The 14,325-nt window shown below is 40.0% G+C and overlaps 1 protein-coding gene across 4 annotated transcripts in view; it reads left to right on the top strand.

Moving 5' to 3' along the window:
- Window positions 1-14,325, top strand: part of LPP (LIM domain containing preferred translocation partner in lipoma) — a 711,048-nt gene that overhangs the window by 230,096 nt on the left and 466,627 nt on the right. For all 4 annotated transcript variants that reach the window (XM_057545523.1, XM_057545524.1, XM_007195224.2 and 1 more), the window contains one exon: window positions 3,273-3,473. In XM_057545523.1, coding sequence (XP_057401506.1) covers window positions 3,281-3,473 — 193 coding nt within the window. In that variant the 5' untranslated portion in view covers window positions 3,273-3,280. The remainder of the gene's footprint in view (window positions 1-3,272; window positions 3,474-14,325) is intronic.

Genomic DNA, 14,325 nt, shown 5'->3' on the forward strand with positions numbered 1-14,325 from the left:
AGTATTATATGTACAGAAATTCTATGTAAAATAGAATATTTAATTCATCAATATACCAAAACACGACAACTGTGACTGAGTAGGATTTTTTTCTAGGACTGCAAAGATGGTTCAATATCTAGAAATCTATCAACACAATTCATTACATCTCTAAATTAAGGGAGGGAAAAAAGAGATGATTCCATCAGTGGATGCTAAGAAGGGAGATGAAGATTCTAGAAAGGGAGGAGTAACCAAGGAGATCAGCATTTATTCATTCACCCATTCATGCATAACATATTTTTCTAAGGGCTTCCTGTCCAGGCATTGTGCTGGTATAGTGAGACCACTTAGGAACTTCCAGCTTATTGGGGCAGATAGGAAGGTGATTAAATAGCTTACATGTGGAATGTTATTAGTATGAAACAAGAGCCTGGGAATTAAGTTACTCTTTCTGGAGGGAGCTAGGGAAATGTTCACAGCATCAGAGACATTTCAGCTGGGTCAAGATAACAAAGAGGAGGGGGGGTGTACTTGGTAGAAAGTAATGGCATTGTAGATGGTGGACACAGAATGAGCAAGTCTTCAGGGTCATTAAATTTCATTATAAATCCTGGAAGTGGTGTCACCGGGCCATTGGTAACATATAGAAGAAAGGTTTGAGAAAATGCTGTTAAGGTCTTATGCAGACAGGTACTTGGCTAGACCCTGGCACTCGCTGGAGGTGTCACTGGGGTTGCCTCCATGGAGAGTACAGTGGAAGGGTGATATATGGTGCTGGGGATAACTGAAAATATGGTGGGGTCCATGGTTTGCACATGGATGCTTACATTTCCATTTTTCATATTCTCCCAGAAGTTTCCTGTTCCTTTATATCTGTAGAATTTCTGAAAAGGCCAGGATTCTACAGTCAATTGGCAATGTGCGATTGCTCTGGAAACGTGCCTCTTTGCTTTAGAAATCACTGTATCCTATATTAACCCATTTTGAAAGTTTCTATTTTGGAATAACTTGAGACTTATAGAAAATTTGCAAGGATAATATTAACCCATTTTTTAAAAAATCCACAAATAAAATTTATACTACAAATGTGCAGGGCACGTTAAAATTTTCAAATCTTTATTTTATCCTACTTGTTCCCCACTTATACTCACTTTGGTCTTGTTGAGAGTAGAACAGACACTTTATTCCCTTTTAGTAGAAAACTGAGGCTCAATTAAACAAACAAAACCAAAATTAATGTTTCTCAACCCTGAGAGATGAGCTTGGTTTTGGTATCTAAAAAAAAAAAAATCTCCAAGACTTCTAAATGCACAGCCAGTTTTAAGAACCAGGAGTAAACCAGATTCACAGTTGTTTTTCTGTATTGGTTTTGTGCTGGGCCTTAATGGTGGTTTAGGGATGTATAAAATATGGTCTCCGCTTTTCCAAGGAACCTACAATTTACCAAGTGTCTGTGTACATTAGCATGTGTACAAGGTGCAGGGGAGGAAAATAAGGCCCTGCAACCAGAGTGAAAAGCCAGTGTCCCCACTGGCTTAAGTAACAGAACCCTCCTGATTCCTAATTTAGAGGCTTCCTCATTGCTTCGTGTCGTCCTCTTTGATTGAGAGACCTACACCTCCAACAATTTTCCTCCCCTCACTTTGCTTAGCCGTTGACAGTATATAAAACACTTTAATGTTGTCATCTCATTGGTTGTCATGAAACTCTGTGAGTTAAGGAGGACAGGGATCAGGGGAACCTGGGACAGCGGATAAGGGCAGTGGGGCTGCTCAGGGTCATGTCACCCCTCCTGGCGTAGTGTAATGCTACCCAGGCCACGCTGGGCCCCATCTCTCCCTGGCCATGCCACGTGCTGAGGCCTGTATTTTTTCCTGCATTTCCAGTTTTCTTGGTTGTTACAGACATCTGGAGGTAATCATGCAGCCCTCTCAATTAATTCAGTCCAATTAATAAATTATGGGGTGGATGTGGGGCTGGGAGAGGGTGAGGGAGGCTTCCGGGCCTCCCCGCGCTGGCGAGCTCTTGCAATCAGACTTGGAGAGCCCTCCTCAGTGGCGGTCCGTGAGGCTTGGCCCCAGCCTGCAGGCTGCCCGTAGGGGTGGTTGGCTTACCCTGACACCAAGACACCGTTCTTCTTTCCTCGCAGAGTATATTTTAATCCCAGTAGGATAGCCCCTGGACTGGCTGGGCTCTTCCTAAAGGTCCTGTATGGCCTCCGCTCAGCAGAGTTCCTGATGGGTGTTATGCGGGGCTGCCCTGTGCGTTACAGGGGTTGAATATTTTAGCCCCTGGCTACTAAGTACCAGTAATTGTCCTAGGCATTGCGGCAAACGGTGTCCCTCCTTGCGATTTCCAAGTGCCCCTTGGTGAGGAGCAGTCCTGCTCCTGCCAGAGGGATCATTTTAAATGTCCTGCCATGCGTTAGTCATGCCCTTGTTTCAAGAATAAACCTTTGGGGGTTCCTTAATGCCTGCAGAATAAATTCGGACTCCTCAAGCTTGCATGCAAAGCTTTGGTTCCATCCCTCATTTTTAGTTCTTTTGCTAGCTACTTTTCCTTATTCCCCCACAGCCACGCTAAACTGAAGTACTGTGTACTTTTCTGCTCATGCGAGGTTGCCTCCTTTGTTCGGGCCCGACCTCTACTCAGCACTCAAGGCCCCGTCTGAAGGTTGCCTCATTAATGAGGTCTTAGTTCTGCTCCCTGCAAGAAGTGATCTTATCTTTTTCTACATTCCAGCAACACTTTATTTTTTTTTTTTACCTCCTTTAGATAATATCACCTCATTTAGGTAGCTTTCCACCATTTAATTGATGTGGTAATCATTTTAATAGATTATTAATAAAATTGAAGCTTTTTTCCAACCTTGCTAGTATAAGATTCTCCTACCATAGAAACTTCTTAAGGTTAGGGACCATTTCTTACTCATGTCTATTTCCTGAAGAGTCCTAGGCACTAAAATAGGTAACTGTTGGAAGAGAGGAATTCCAGATTGGTTGAGGGGAGTGTTCAATTTTTCTCCTCCTCCAGTTAAGGCAAGTTTTTCATAACTCTTCCTTTTTTTCCTCCCCTCCCCTCCCCTCCCCTCCCCTCCCTTCCCCTCCCCTCCCCTCCCCTCCCTCCCTCCCTCCCTTCCTTCCTTCCTTCCTTCCTTCTCTCCTTCTTCTCAGAGTCCTTTTTCAAGATTTTATTAAGTATGGGTTAAGAAGAAGTAATAACGAAGTGAAGTATATTGCCTTCATTTTTGTGTTTCTTTAAAAACAACTGTTGTTTCTTTTTAATTCCAGATTCAACAATGTCTCACCCATCTTGGCTGCCACCCAAAAGCTCTGCTGAGCCCCTTGGCCATGTGTCTGCACGGATGGAGACCACCCATTCCTTTGGGACCCCCAGCATTTCAGTGTCCACACAACAACCACCGAAGAAGTTTGCCCCAGTCGTTGCTCCAAAGCCCAAGTACAACCCATACAAGCAACCTGGCGGTGAAGGTGAGTGAAGGATTGCAGAGGTGGGTGCCCCAAATGGGAGAGTTCAATACAATAAAAAGTGATTTGTAGTACAAAGTTGTGTTGGAACAAGGTAGCTCAAGAATTTGTGGTGTGGTTATCATAGTGTATAGACTGTCAAAGGTTAAAAAGCATCAAGTAACCATCCAGGCAGCTCTTCTTTTGGACATAAAGATTGAGATCTCTTAGGGGTTATATGACTATGGTTATACAGTGAGTTCAGGCCAGAGCTAAAACTAGAACCCTCATCTCTTCATTCATAGCTCAGTGCTCTTCTACTGCTGTATCCTCCATCCCCATCCCACTGTCTTGTAGAAATGTGTCTACCACCCAGTCGTCCCTCCCTCTTACCATTGGACGTGTGTCCAAAAATGCTGCCAAACAGTGGACTCCCCTCTGATGTGAAGGGAATAAAGACAGGGTTTCTTACAGAGAAGGAGGCAGAGGTGTGAGGAGGTCTAGCAGGTATGACAGTCGATGCACACCCGAGGGGCAGGATGGGGCAGGTCCTGTATCGTGTTGGCGTGTGTGAGAGGGAAGAGAGAAGCAGTTAATGGGTGCACTTCAGACCCCTCCACGAGGGGTCAGATTCACCATGAGTGCTGTGAATTCCGGTGAGTTGTCCCCTTGGCTGACTCTTCCTGCATTGAGATGCCCCATCCTCGTCACTGTACTCTGTGAGGTTCTCCCACTGTCTAGCTGGGTCTCTGGGGACACTGGCATCATCTCTGATCCTCTGCAGCTCTTTGCTCAACTCCTTGTCCTTTCTTAGCATGACACCTCACACCCTTCTGTCACCTGTCACCATCCTATTTGTATCACCTTCTCCGGTGTCTGGACTTGACCTAGATCCGAAGTAATCACTCCCTTCGCTGGGTTTCCACGTACATCCTATTCTGACTGTCAACTTCCTACTTCTTTTGTTGTTCCTCCTGCTCTTCTTAATCTGCCGCTACTGACCAGATAGTCCGTGTGAGGCACTGTGCTTTTCACTGTCATTTTATTGCCTTCCCTATAACCCTATGAACTAAGTATTTTTTCACATAAAGCAATGGAAGCTTAGAGAAAAGAGGTGACATTCTCTGTGGTTTTGTGGCTACAGAGTTTCTGAAGTGAGGCTGTTGTCTTCACCCAGCCTGCCGTGCTGCCGGTCCTTCTCTTCCTGGCATATGTGGCACTCAGGCCCCATATGATGGTGATACTTCCCTACTTCCTTATAAGAATGTAAGCTTTGTTTCCCCATTTAAGCAACAAGACATGGTTTCTCACTCATCCTTATGTTCCTCTTGGCTCTTATTATGCTACTGTGTTTTTAGTGGGAATGATTGTGTATGGTCAAATGTATGTCTGTATGTTCCTATGTGTATATATATTTGGATGGATGGCGGATGGCCGCATGGGTGAGTGCACTGCTCAGTCATTCTCCTCTTGCAATAAACAGTTTGCAATGTGGCATCCTCTCTCGAAGCAAATCAGTCTCACTGAATTTCTGAAGTCTTGAGTCTTTCTTGCAATTCTGCCAATCTCTCTTTTCTTTTTAATATAACCTTTTTCGAATACGTAAAGGAAGAAATTTCCCTTGCATATATACATTTTAAAGACAAACATGGATAAAGGTTCATGGATATTCAGACTTTTTAAAATATAGCTCCATCTCTTCATCTGCTATATATTATGACATGATATTTGTTAGAAGTGTAAGATTTGCTTTCCTTTATATTTAATTTAAATGTTAGTGCATCCTCTGTTGCTCTCAGTGTTTTTATAATTCATGTTAATTTTGTTTAATTTTTTATACATTTCCTAAAGTTTATATCCATTTTCTTTTTCTTTTTTTGTCCATTTAGAATGTTCTGTACCATTAGTGAAATCCCCAGGTAGTAGGTAACACAGTTTTCATTTACCACGTGAGTTGATGAGGTCTCGTGTCTCAGCTCACGCCATTGCCATTCTTTGCCTCTGTACATACGCGCCCTCAATTTCTAGCCCATAAAGCCTTAACATTCATAGCTTAATTCAGGCCCTGACTTCCAAGAACCTCAGCCACAAAGACAGAGTGTAGAACTAACAGAAATCACACAGTCCACCTTTTGCTGGTATAAAGATGAGAACTGCAGTGCAGAGAGAGTGAGTGATTTGTTCAGAGATGCACGGCCTGCTTGTGGTTAAGTTGGTACCAGACCTCAGGTCCCCTTTGTTTGAGTCCAGAGTTATCAGGACCTTGTATTATATTCTACTCTGTCCCTCAGCCATAACCTCTATGCATCTCATACAATCCTTTTCACAACTGTCCTTCTAATAGATTTACTTGTGTATGGTCCTGTCTCCTTTGGTAGACTCGGACCTTTTAGAGGCTGGGGCTGCCTGACTCATGCCTTTACTCCCAACAGCATCCAGCAGGACACCTGACACCTAGTAGCTACTCAATGATGTTTGCGGTGATAGTTAAACTACAGCAATATGAGCCTGCTTTTCCAGGCACAGATTCGAGCTTCTTAACCACTTTTTAGGCTTTATGGTTCTGTTTGAATTTCTTTTACCTCGTCTCCCCATTCCCTGAGCTTTTTAGCCCAGGATTTGTTTAACCACTGCTACCTTGAAGTTACAAATTACATTTCTCACCTTGGTATTTTGTCTGTAATCTCTGGAGTTTGCTTTCTCATTTTTAAATTCTGACTGTGAAAGTAGAAAAAGTACCCACATGTTTTCCACGTCAACTTATATTTATATAATTTTTTTTATAAGGTATTCTGCTAATAACTTTCTCTAAAGGGTTTTGGCACATTTAAGAGTGGGTGTACTTTTTTTCCCAGTTAGTAGCTCTTTAGGCCTTAGGGTCTTTTTATTTTACTACCATTGTTCTCATTTTTCATTGATTTTTCTTTTTCAACAACTTGTGTGTCTTGGAATGCCCCTGCATTTCCAAATGCCTTTTTGTGTCCTGTACTATATGCTTATGAGCCCATATATATTTTTTATTGTTTTGTCTTCTTGCAAATTTTACCATGTTAAGTGTCTATGTATTTTTTTATGGAATGAAGTTGGTGTGTATATATGGTTTTGTCTCATCACGTTCTGTTCTAGACTGATGAGGGCAATAGGATGATGCAATTTTTCTTTTGGTCTTGAAAGTACTAGCAGTAGTGGTTTTTTTTTTTTTTTTTTAAATACATATTAGTGGATATATGTCAATCCCAATCTCCCAATTCATCACACCACCACCCCTACCCCACCACTTTCTCCCCTTGGTGTCCATATGTTGCTACATCTGTGTGGCAGTTTCTGCCCTGCAAACTGGTTCATCTGTGCCATTTTTCGAGGTTCCACATATATGCGTTAATATACGATATTTGTTTTTCTCTTTCTGACTTACTTCACTCTGTATGACAGTCTCTAGATCCATCCATGTCTCTACAAATGACCCAATTTCGTTCCTTTTTATGGCTGAATAATATTCCATTGTATAATAATATTCCATTGTACCACATCTTCTTTATCCATTCATCTGTCGATGGGCATTTAGGTTGCTTCCATGTCATGGCTATTGTAAATAGTGCTGCAATGAACATTAGGGTGTCTTTTTTTTAAAAAAAATTATTAGCACCTTTAATTATTATTTATTTATTTATTTATTTATTTGCCTGTGTTGGGTCTTCGTTTCTGTGCGAGGGCTTCCTCTAGTTGCAGCAAGCGGGGGCCACTCTTCATTGCGGTGCGCGGGCCTCTCACTATCATGGCCTCTCTTGTTGCGGAGCAGAGGCTCCAGACGCGCAGGCTCAGTAGTTGTGGCTCACGGGCCTAGCTGCTTCACGGCATGTGGGATCTTCCCAGACCAGGGCTCGAACCCGTGTCCCCTGCATTAGCAGGCAGACTCTCAACCACTGTGCCACCAGGGAAGCCCTGGGGTGTCTTTTTGAATTACGGTTTCTCTGGGTATATGCCCAGTAGTGGGATTGCTGGGTCATGTGGTAATTCTATTTTTAGTTTTTAAAGGAACCTCCGTACTGTTCTCCATAGTGGCTGTATTAATTTACATTCCCACCAACAGTACAAGAGGGTTCCCTTTTCTCCACATCCTCACCAGCATTTGTTGTTTGTAGATTTTCTGATGATGCCCATTCTAACTGGTGTGAGGTGATACCTTATTGTAGTTTCGATTTGCATTTCACTAATAATTAGTGATGTTGAGCAGCTTTTCATGTGCCTCTTGGCCATCTATATGTCTTCTTTGGAGAAATGTCTATTTAGGTCCTCTGCCCATTTTTGGATTGGGTTGTTTGTTTTTTTAATATTGAGCTGCATGAGCTGTTTATATATTTTGGAGATTAATCCTTTGTCCGTTGATTCGTTTGCAAATACTTTCTCCCATTCCGAGGGTTGTCTTTTTGTCTTGCTTGTAGTTTCCTTTGCTTTGCAAAAGCTTTTAAGTTTCATTAGGTCCCATTTGTTTATTTTTGTTTTTATTTCCATTACTCTAGGAGGTGGATCAAAAAAGATCTTGCTGTGATTTATGTCAAAGAGTGTTCTTCCTATGTTTTCCTCTAAGAGTTTTATAGTGTCTGGTCTTACATTTAGGTCTCTAATCCATTTTGACTTTATTTTTGTGTATGGTGTTAGGGAGTATTCTAATTTCATTCTTTTCCATGTAGCTGTCCAGTTTTCCCAGCACCACTTATTGAAGAGACTGTCTTTTCTCCATTGTATATCCTTGCCTCCTTTGTCATAGATTAGTTGACCATAGGTGTGTGGGTTTATCTCTGGGCTTTCTATCCTGTTCCATTGATCTGTATTTCTGTTTTTGTGCCTGTACCATATTGTCTTGATTACTGTAGCTTTGTAGTATAGTCTGAAGTCAGGGAGTCTGATTCCTCCAGCTCCGTTTTTTTCCCTCAAGACTGCTTTGGCTATTCGGGGTCTTTTGTGTCTCCATACAAATTTAAGATTTTTTGTTTTAGTTCTGTAAAAAATGCCATTGGTAATTTGATAGGGATTGTATTGAATCTGTAGATTGCTTTGGGTAATATAGTCATTTTCACAGTATTGAGTCTTCCAGTCCAAGAACATGGTATATCCATCTGTTTGTATCATCTTTAATTTCTTTCATCAGTGTCTTATAGTTTTCTGCATACAAGTCTTTTGTCTCTCTAGGTAGGTTTATTCCTAGGTATTTTATTCTTTTTGTTGCAGTGGTAAATGGGAGTGTTTCCTTAATTTCTCTTTCAGATTTTTCATCATTAGTGTATAGGAATGCAAGAGATTTCTGTGCATTAATTTTTGTATTTGGCAACTTTACCAAATTCATTGATTAGCTCTAGTAGTTTTGTGGTGGCATCTTTAGGATTCTCTATGTATAGTATCATGTCATCTGCAAACAGTGATGGTTTTACTTCTTCTTTTCCAATTTTTATTCCTTTTATTTCTTTTTCTTCTCTGAATGCCATGGTTACAACTTCTAAAATTATGTTGAATAGTAGTGGCAAGAGTGGACATCCTTGTCTTGTTCCTGATCTTAGAGGAAATGTTTCCAGTTTTTCACCATTGAGAATGATGTTTGATGTGGGTTTGTCATATATAGCCTTTATTATGTTGAGGTAGGTTCCCTCTATGCCCACTTTCTGAAGAGTTTTTATCATAAATGGGTGTTGAATTTTGTCAGAAGCTTTTTCTGCATCTATTGAGATGATCATATGATTTTTATTCTTCAATTTATTGATATGGTGTATCACACTGATTTATTTGCGTATATTGAAGAATCCTTGCATCCCTGGGATAAATCACACTTGATCATGGTGTATGATCCTTTTAATGCGTTGTTGGATTCTGTTCGCTAGTATTTTGTTGAGGAGTTTTGCATCTATGTTCATCAGTGATACTGGTCTGTAATTTTCTTTTTTTGTAGTATCTTTGTCTGGTTTTAGTATCAAGGTGATGGTGGCCTCATAGAAAGAGTTCGGGAACGTTCCTTCCTCTGCAACTTTTTGGAAGAGTTTGAGAAGGATGGGTATTAGCTCTTCTCTATATATTTGATAGAATTCACCTGTGAAGCCATCTGGTCTTGGACTTTTGTTTGTTGGAAGATTTTTAATCACAGTTTCAATTTCATCACTTGTGATTGGTCTGTTCATCTTTTCTATTTCTTCCTGATTCAGTCTTGGAAGATTATACCTTTCTAAGAATTTGACCATTTCTTCCAGATTGTCCATTTTACTGGCATAGAGTCTCTTGTAGTAGTCTCTTAGGATGCATTGTATTTCTGCCGTGTCTGTTGTAACTTCTCCTTTTTCATTTGTAATTTTATTGATTTGAGTCGTCTCCCTCTTTTTCTTGATGAGTCTGGCTAATGGTTTATCAATTTTGTTTATCTTCTTGAAGAACCAGCTTTTAGTTTTATTGATCTTTGCTATTGTTTTCTTTGTTTCTATTTCATTTATTTCTGCTCTGATCTTTCCATCTACTAACTTTGGGTTTTCTTTGTTCTTCTTTCTCTAGTTCCTTTAGGTGTAAGGTTAGATTGTTTATTTGAGATGTTTGTTGTTTCTTGAGGTAGGCTTGTATTGCTATGAACTTCCCTCTTAAAACTGCTTTTGCTGCATCCCATAGGTTTTGGATCATCGTGTTTTCATTGTCATTTGTCTCTAGGTATTTTTTGATTTCTTCTTTGATTTCTTCAGTGATCTTTTGGTTATTTAGTAATGTATTGTTTAGCCTCCATGTGTTTGTGTTTTTTTACCTTTTTTTCCCTGTAATTGATTTCTAATCTCATAGCGTTTTGGTCAGAAAAGATGCTTGATATGATTTCAATTTTCTTAAATTTACTGAGGCTTGATTTGTGACCCAAGATGTGATCTATCCTGGAGAATGTTCCGTGTGCACTTGAGAAGAAAGTGTAATCTGCTGTTTTTGGATGGATTGTCCTATAAATAACAATTAAATCTATCTGGTCTATTGTGTCATTTAAAGCTTCTGTTTCCTTACTAATTTTCTGTTTGGATGATCTGTCCATTGGTGTGAGTGAGGTGTTAAAGTCCCCCACTGTTACTGTGTTACTGTCGATTTTCTCTTTTATAGCTGTTAGCAGTTGCCTTATGTATTGAGGTGCTCCTATGTTGGGCGCATATATATTTATAATTGTTATATCTTTTTCTTGGATTGATCCCTTGATCATTATATAGTGTCCTTCCTTGTCTTTTGTAACATTCTTTATTTTAAAGTCTATTTTATCTGATGTGAGTATAGCTATGCCGGCTTTCTTTTGATTTCCATTTGCATGGAATATCTTTTTCCATCCCCTCACTTTCAGTCTGTATGTGTCCCTAGGTTTGAAGTGGGTCTCTTGTAGACAGCATATATATGGGTCTTGTTTTTTTATCCATTCAGAGAGCCTGTGTGTTTTGGTTGGAGCATTTAATCCATTCACGTTTAAGGTAATTATCGCTATGTATGTTCCTATTGCCATTTTCTTAATTGTTTTGGGTTTGTTTTTGTAGGTCCTTTTCTTCTCTTGTGTTTCCCACTTAGAGAATTTCCTTTAGCATTTGTTGTAGAGCTGGTTTGACAGTGCTGAATTCTCTTAGGTTTTGCTTGTCTGTAAAGCTTTTGATTTCTCCATCAAATCTGAATGAGATCCTTGCCGGGTAGAGTAATCTTGGTTGTAGGTTCTTCCCTTTCATCACTTTCAATATATCATGCCACTCCCTTCTGGCTTGTAGAGTTTCTGCTGAGAAATCAGCTGTTAACCTTATGGGAGTTCCCTTGTATGCTATTTGTCATTTTTCCCTGCTGCTTTCAATAATTTTTCTTTGTCTTTAATTTTTGCTAATTTGATTTCTGTGTGTCTTGGTGTGTTTCTCCTTGGTTTATCCTGTGTGGGACTCTCTGCGCTTCCTGGACTTGGGTGGCTATTTCTTTTCCCATGTTAAGGAAGTTTTTGACTATAATCTCTTCAAATATTTTTTCGAGTCCTTTCTCTCTTCTCTTTCTGGGACCCCTATAATGCGAATGTTGTTGCCTTTAATGTTGTTCCAGAGGCCTCTTAGGCTGTCTTCATTTATTTTCATTCTTTTTTCTTTAGTCTGTTCTGCAGCAGTGAATTCCACCATTCTGTCTTCCAGGTCACTCATCTGTTCTTCTGCCTCAGTTACTCTGCTATTGATCCCTTCTAGTGTATTTTTTATTTCAGTTATTGTATTGTTCATCTCTCTTTGTTTGCCCTTTAATTCTTCTAGGTCTTTTTTAAACATTTTTTGCATCTTCTCGATCTTTGCCTCCATTGTTTTTCCGAGGTCCTGGATCATCTTTACTATCATTATTCTGAATGTTGCCTATCTCCACTTCATTTAGTTTTTTTTCTGTGGTTTTATCTTGTTCCTTCATCTTGTACATAGCCCTCTGCCTTTTCATCTTGTCTATGTTTCTGTGAACGTGGTTTTTGTTACACAGGCTGCAGGATTGTAGTTGTTCTTGCTTCTTGACACAAGGTCTGCTAGTGTTGGAGGGTCTCCTGCAGAAGTGGTGGGCAGCTGTGGCTCACCACGGGGACAAGGACACTGGCAGCAGAAGTTCTTAAGAGTACTCCTTGGCGTGAGCCCTCCCAGAGTCCGCCATTAGCCCCACCCAGCAGTAGTGTTCTTTTTCCTATCATCAGGGTCCTCTCTTTGCTTCAAATTTTCAAACATTCCCCAAAGCCCTAGACTTTTTTTTTTTTTTTTTTTTTTTTACACTTTTTTTTTTTTTTTTAATGTTTTATTCTTATTTTTTATTTATTTATTTATTTATTTATTTATTTATTTATTTATTTTTGGCTGTGCTGGGTCTTCGGTTCGTGCGAGGGCTTTCTCTAGTTGCGGCAAGTGGGGGCCACTCTTCATCGCGGTGCGGGGACCGCTCTTCATCGCGGTGCGCGGGCCTTTCACTATCGCGGCCCCTCCCGTTGCGGGGCACAGGCTCCAGACGCGCAGGCTCAGCAGCTGTGGCTCACGGGCCCAGCTGCTCCATGGCATGTGGGATCTTCCCAGACCAGGGCTCGAACCCGTGTCTCCTGCATTAGCAGGCAGATTCTCAACCACTGCGCCACCAGGGAAGCCCAAGCCCTAGACTTTGATGGCAGAATAGGGTATAGATCTTTCTTTTTTTGTCCTTGGTAGATAGCAAAGTAAGTGAGCTTTTTTCCTTTACTAATACATTATTTTATGGAGACGGTTTTGAAATTTTCCTACTGTTATAACTCTGGCAGTTGGAAATTTTCTCTGTCTCTCTCTGTCTCTCTCTCTCTCTCAATAGTTTGGCTGAATGACATTTGATAATATTTTGTATCCCTCGTTACAATAGATTATCATACAGAATGATTTGTAAAGTTTGCAAGTTTGTATAGTTGGAGTTATCTTATGGCTTGAAGTTGACTTTCTCCAGTGTCTGAAGATTCTTTTAAAAAATATTTTTTATATAAGATTTAAAAAAAAAATGAATCCATAGGGTATAAATTCCAGGTGACCCTTTCAGTAGAATTACTTTTACTTGTACACTCCTTTGTAGTTCATATAGCACTTCCATATTCATTGTTATTTAATTCTCAAAAGAGAGTTTTTACTGTAGCTCTCTGAGTTAGGTAGAACAGTTGCTATTGCCATTTTACTGAGTGGTAAACTACCAGAAGTGAAATAACTTATTCCATAATCATGTAGTTAGTAAAATTGTAGAGCTAGCCTCTATTCTTTATACCTAGGGCTCTTGCTGATTTTAAAGGTTTCTATTTATTAGAGATTGGGCTAGACAACCTCATCTATTTTAACTCCATTATTTTATTATTTCATGATTTTTCTTTGAAATTAATTTCAAAATGGTTGCTCTTTTCATAAACTTTTCCTATGTATATTACCTTAAAGACTTCTGTATAATATAAACAAAGCCTCTGTTTTCAAGCTTTGCCTACATTGCTTCACCTTGACTTGTAAAGTCAAATCAGAATAGGTGAAGTGAATTCTATTCAGTGAGGATCCTAAGCCTGGAAATTTTTTACTAGATCTCTCTGTGCTTTCTGCTACCTGAGGTTACTAATCCATTCTATGGAGAGGGAATAGTTATAGGCGATTGATAATCTGGGGTAAACATAGTAACCAGAACAAATGTCCTCGTAAGCAACTGATCTCCCATGATGGAAATGGCAGCCAAGCTTGTTTCCATTCCACTCTCCTGCCAGAGCCATTCTTCATGTTTTAATCACGAAGTGTTTGAGCAGCAGAACTAGAAAAGTGTTTGAAGGATTTCTAGGCCAATTCTTTTACTTGTCAGATGTGAAAACTGAGTCTGAGAGGGAAGAGAATGTCTTCCCAAGGTTACCCAAGAGTTTGGGGCTGAACTGGCTCCAGAACTCAGGCCCTAAATATACTCATTCCATTGGGTCTCCACTGACTTAGATTGGAAGAGACAAAGTTGGGGCTTGGTTCCTAGGAATTGATGAGTCTGATTATTGTTACTTGGTGCAGAACTAGCTTTTAGTGATATGAAGTCATGTAACTTGGTCAGGCAGGACATATTTGTTTTCTCAACAGATAGCTAAAATGTGAGGGAAACGGATGGCCACCTATGGCAATATATTTGAAGAAGTAATTTAGAATGGATTTTTTTCTGCCATTTTTAATCTTGCCCATATAAGCCAATTTGATGCTGCTTCTCTTCTTACAGTTAGTAAAAGCTTTTTCTTTTTTACACCTGGAATAATTGGTAGTAGAAAATATATAAGGTCTGATGGTGAGCTCTGAACAAGTTGATGTTGAAATATTTATACTTGCACTGTACGCTCCTGTCCCTGGAGTCCTATCATCTCTCTTCCCTGACA

The sequence above is a fragment of the Balaenoptera acutorostrata genome, chromosome 4, assembly GCF_949987535.1.
Source record: "Balaenoptera acutorostrata chromosome 4, mBalAcu1.1, whole genome shotgun sequence".
In the NCBI taxonomy this organism is placed as follows: domain Eukaryota; kingdom Metazoa; phylum Chordata; class Mammalia; order Artiodactyla; family Balaenopteridae; genus Balaenoptera; species Balaenoptera acutorostrata.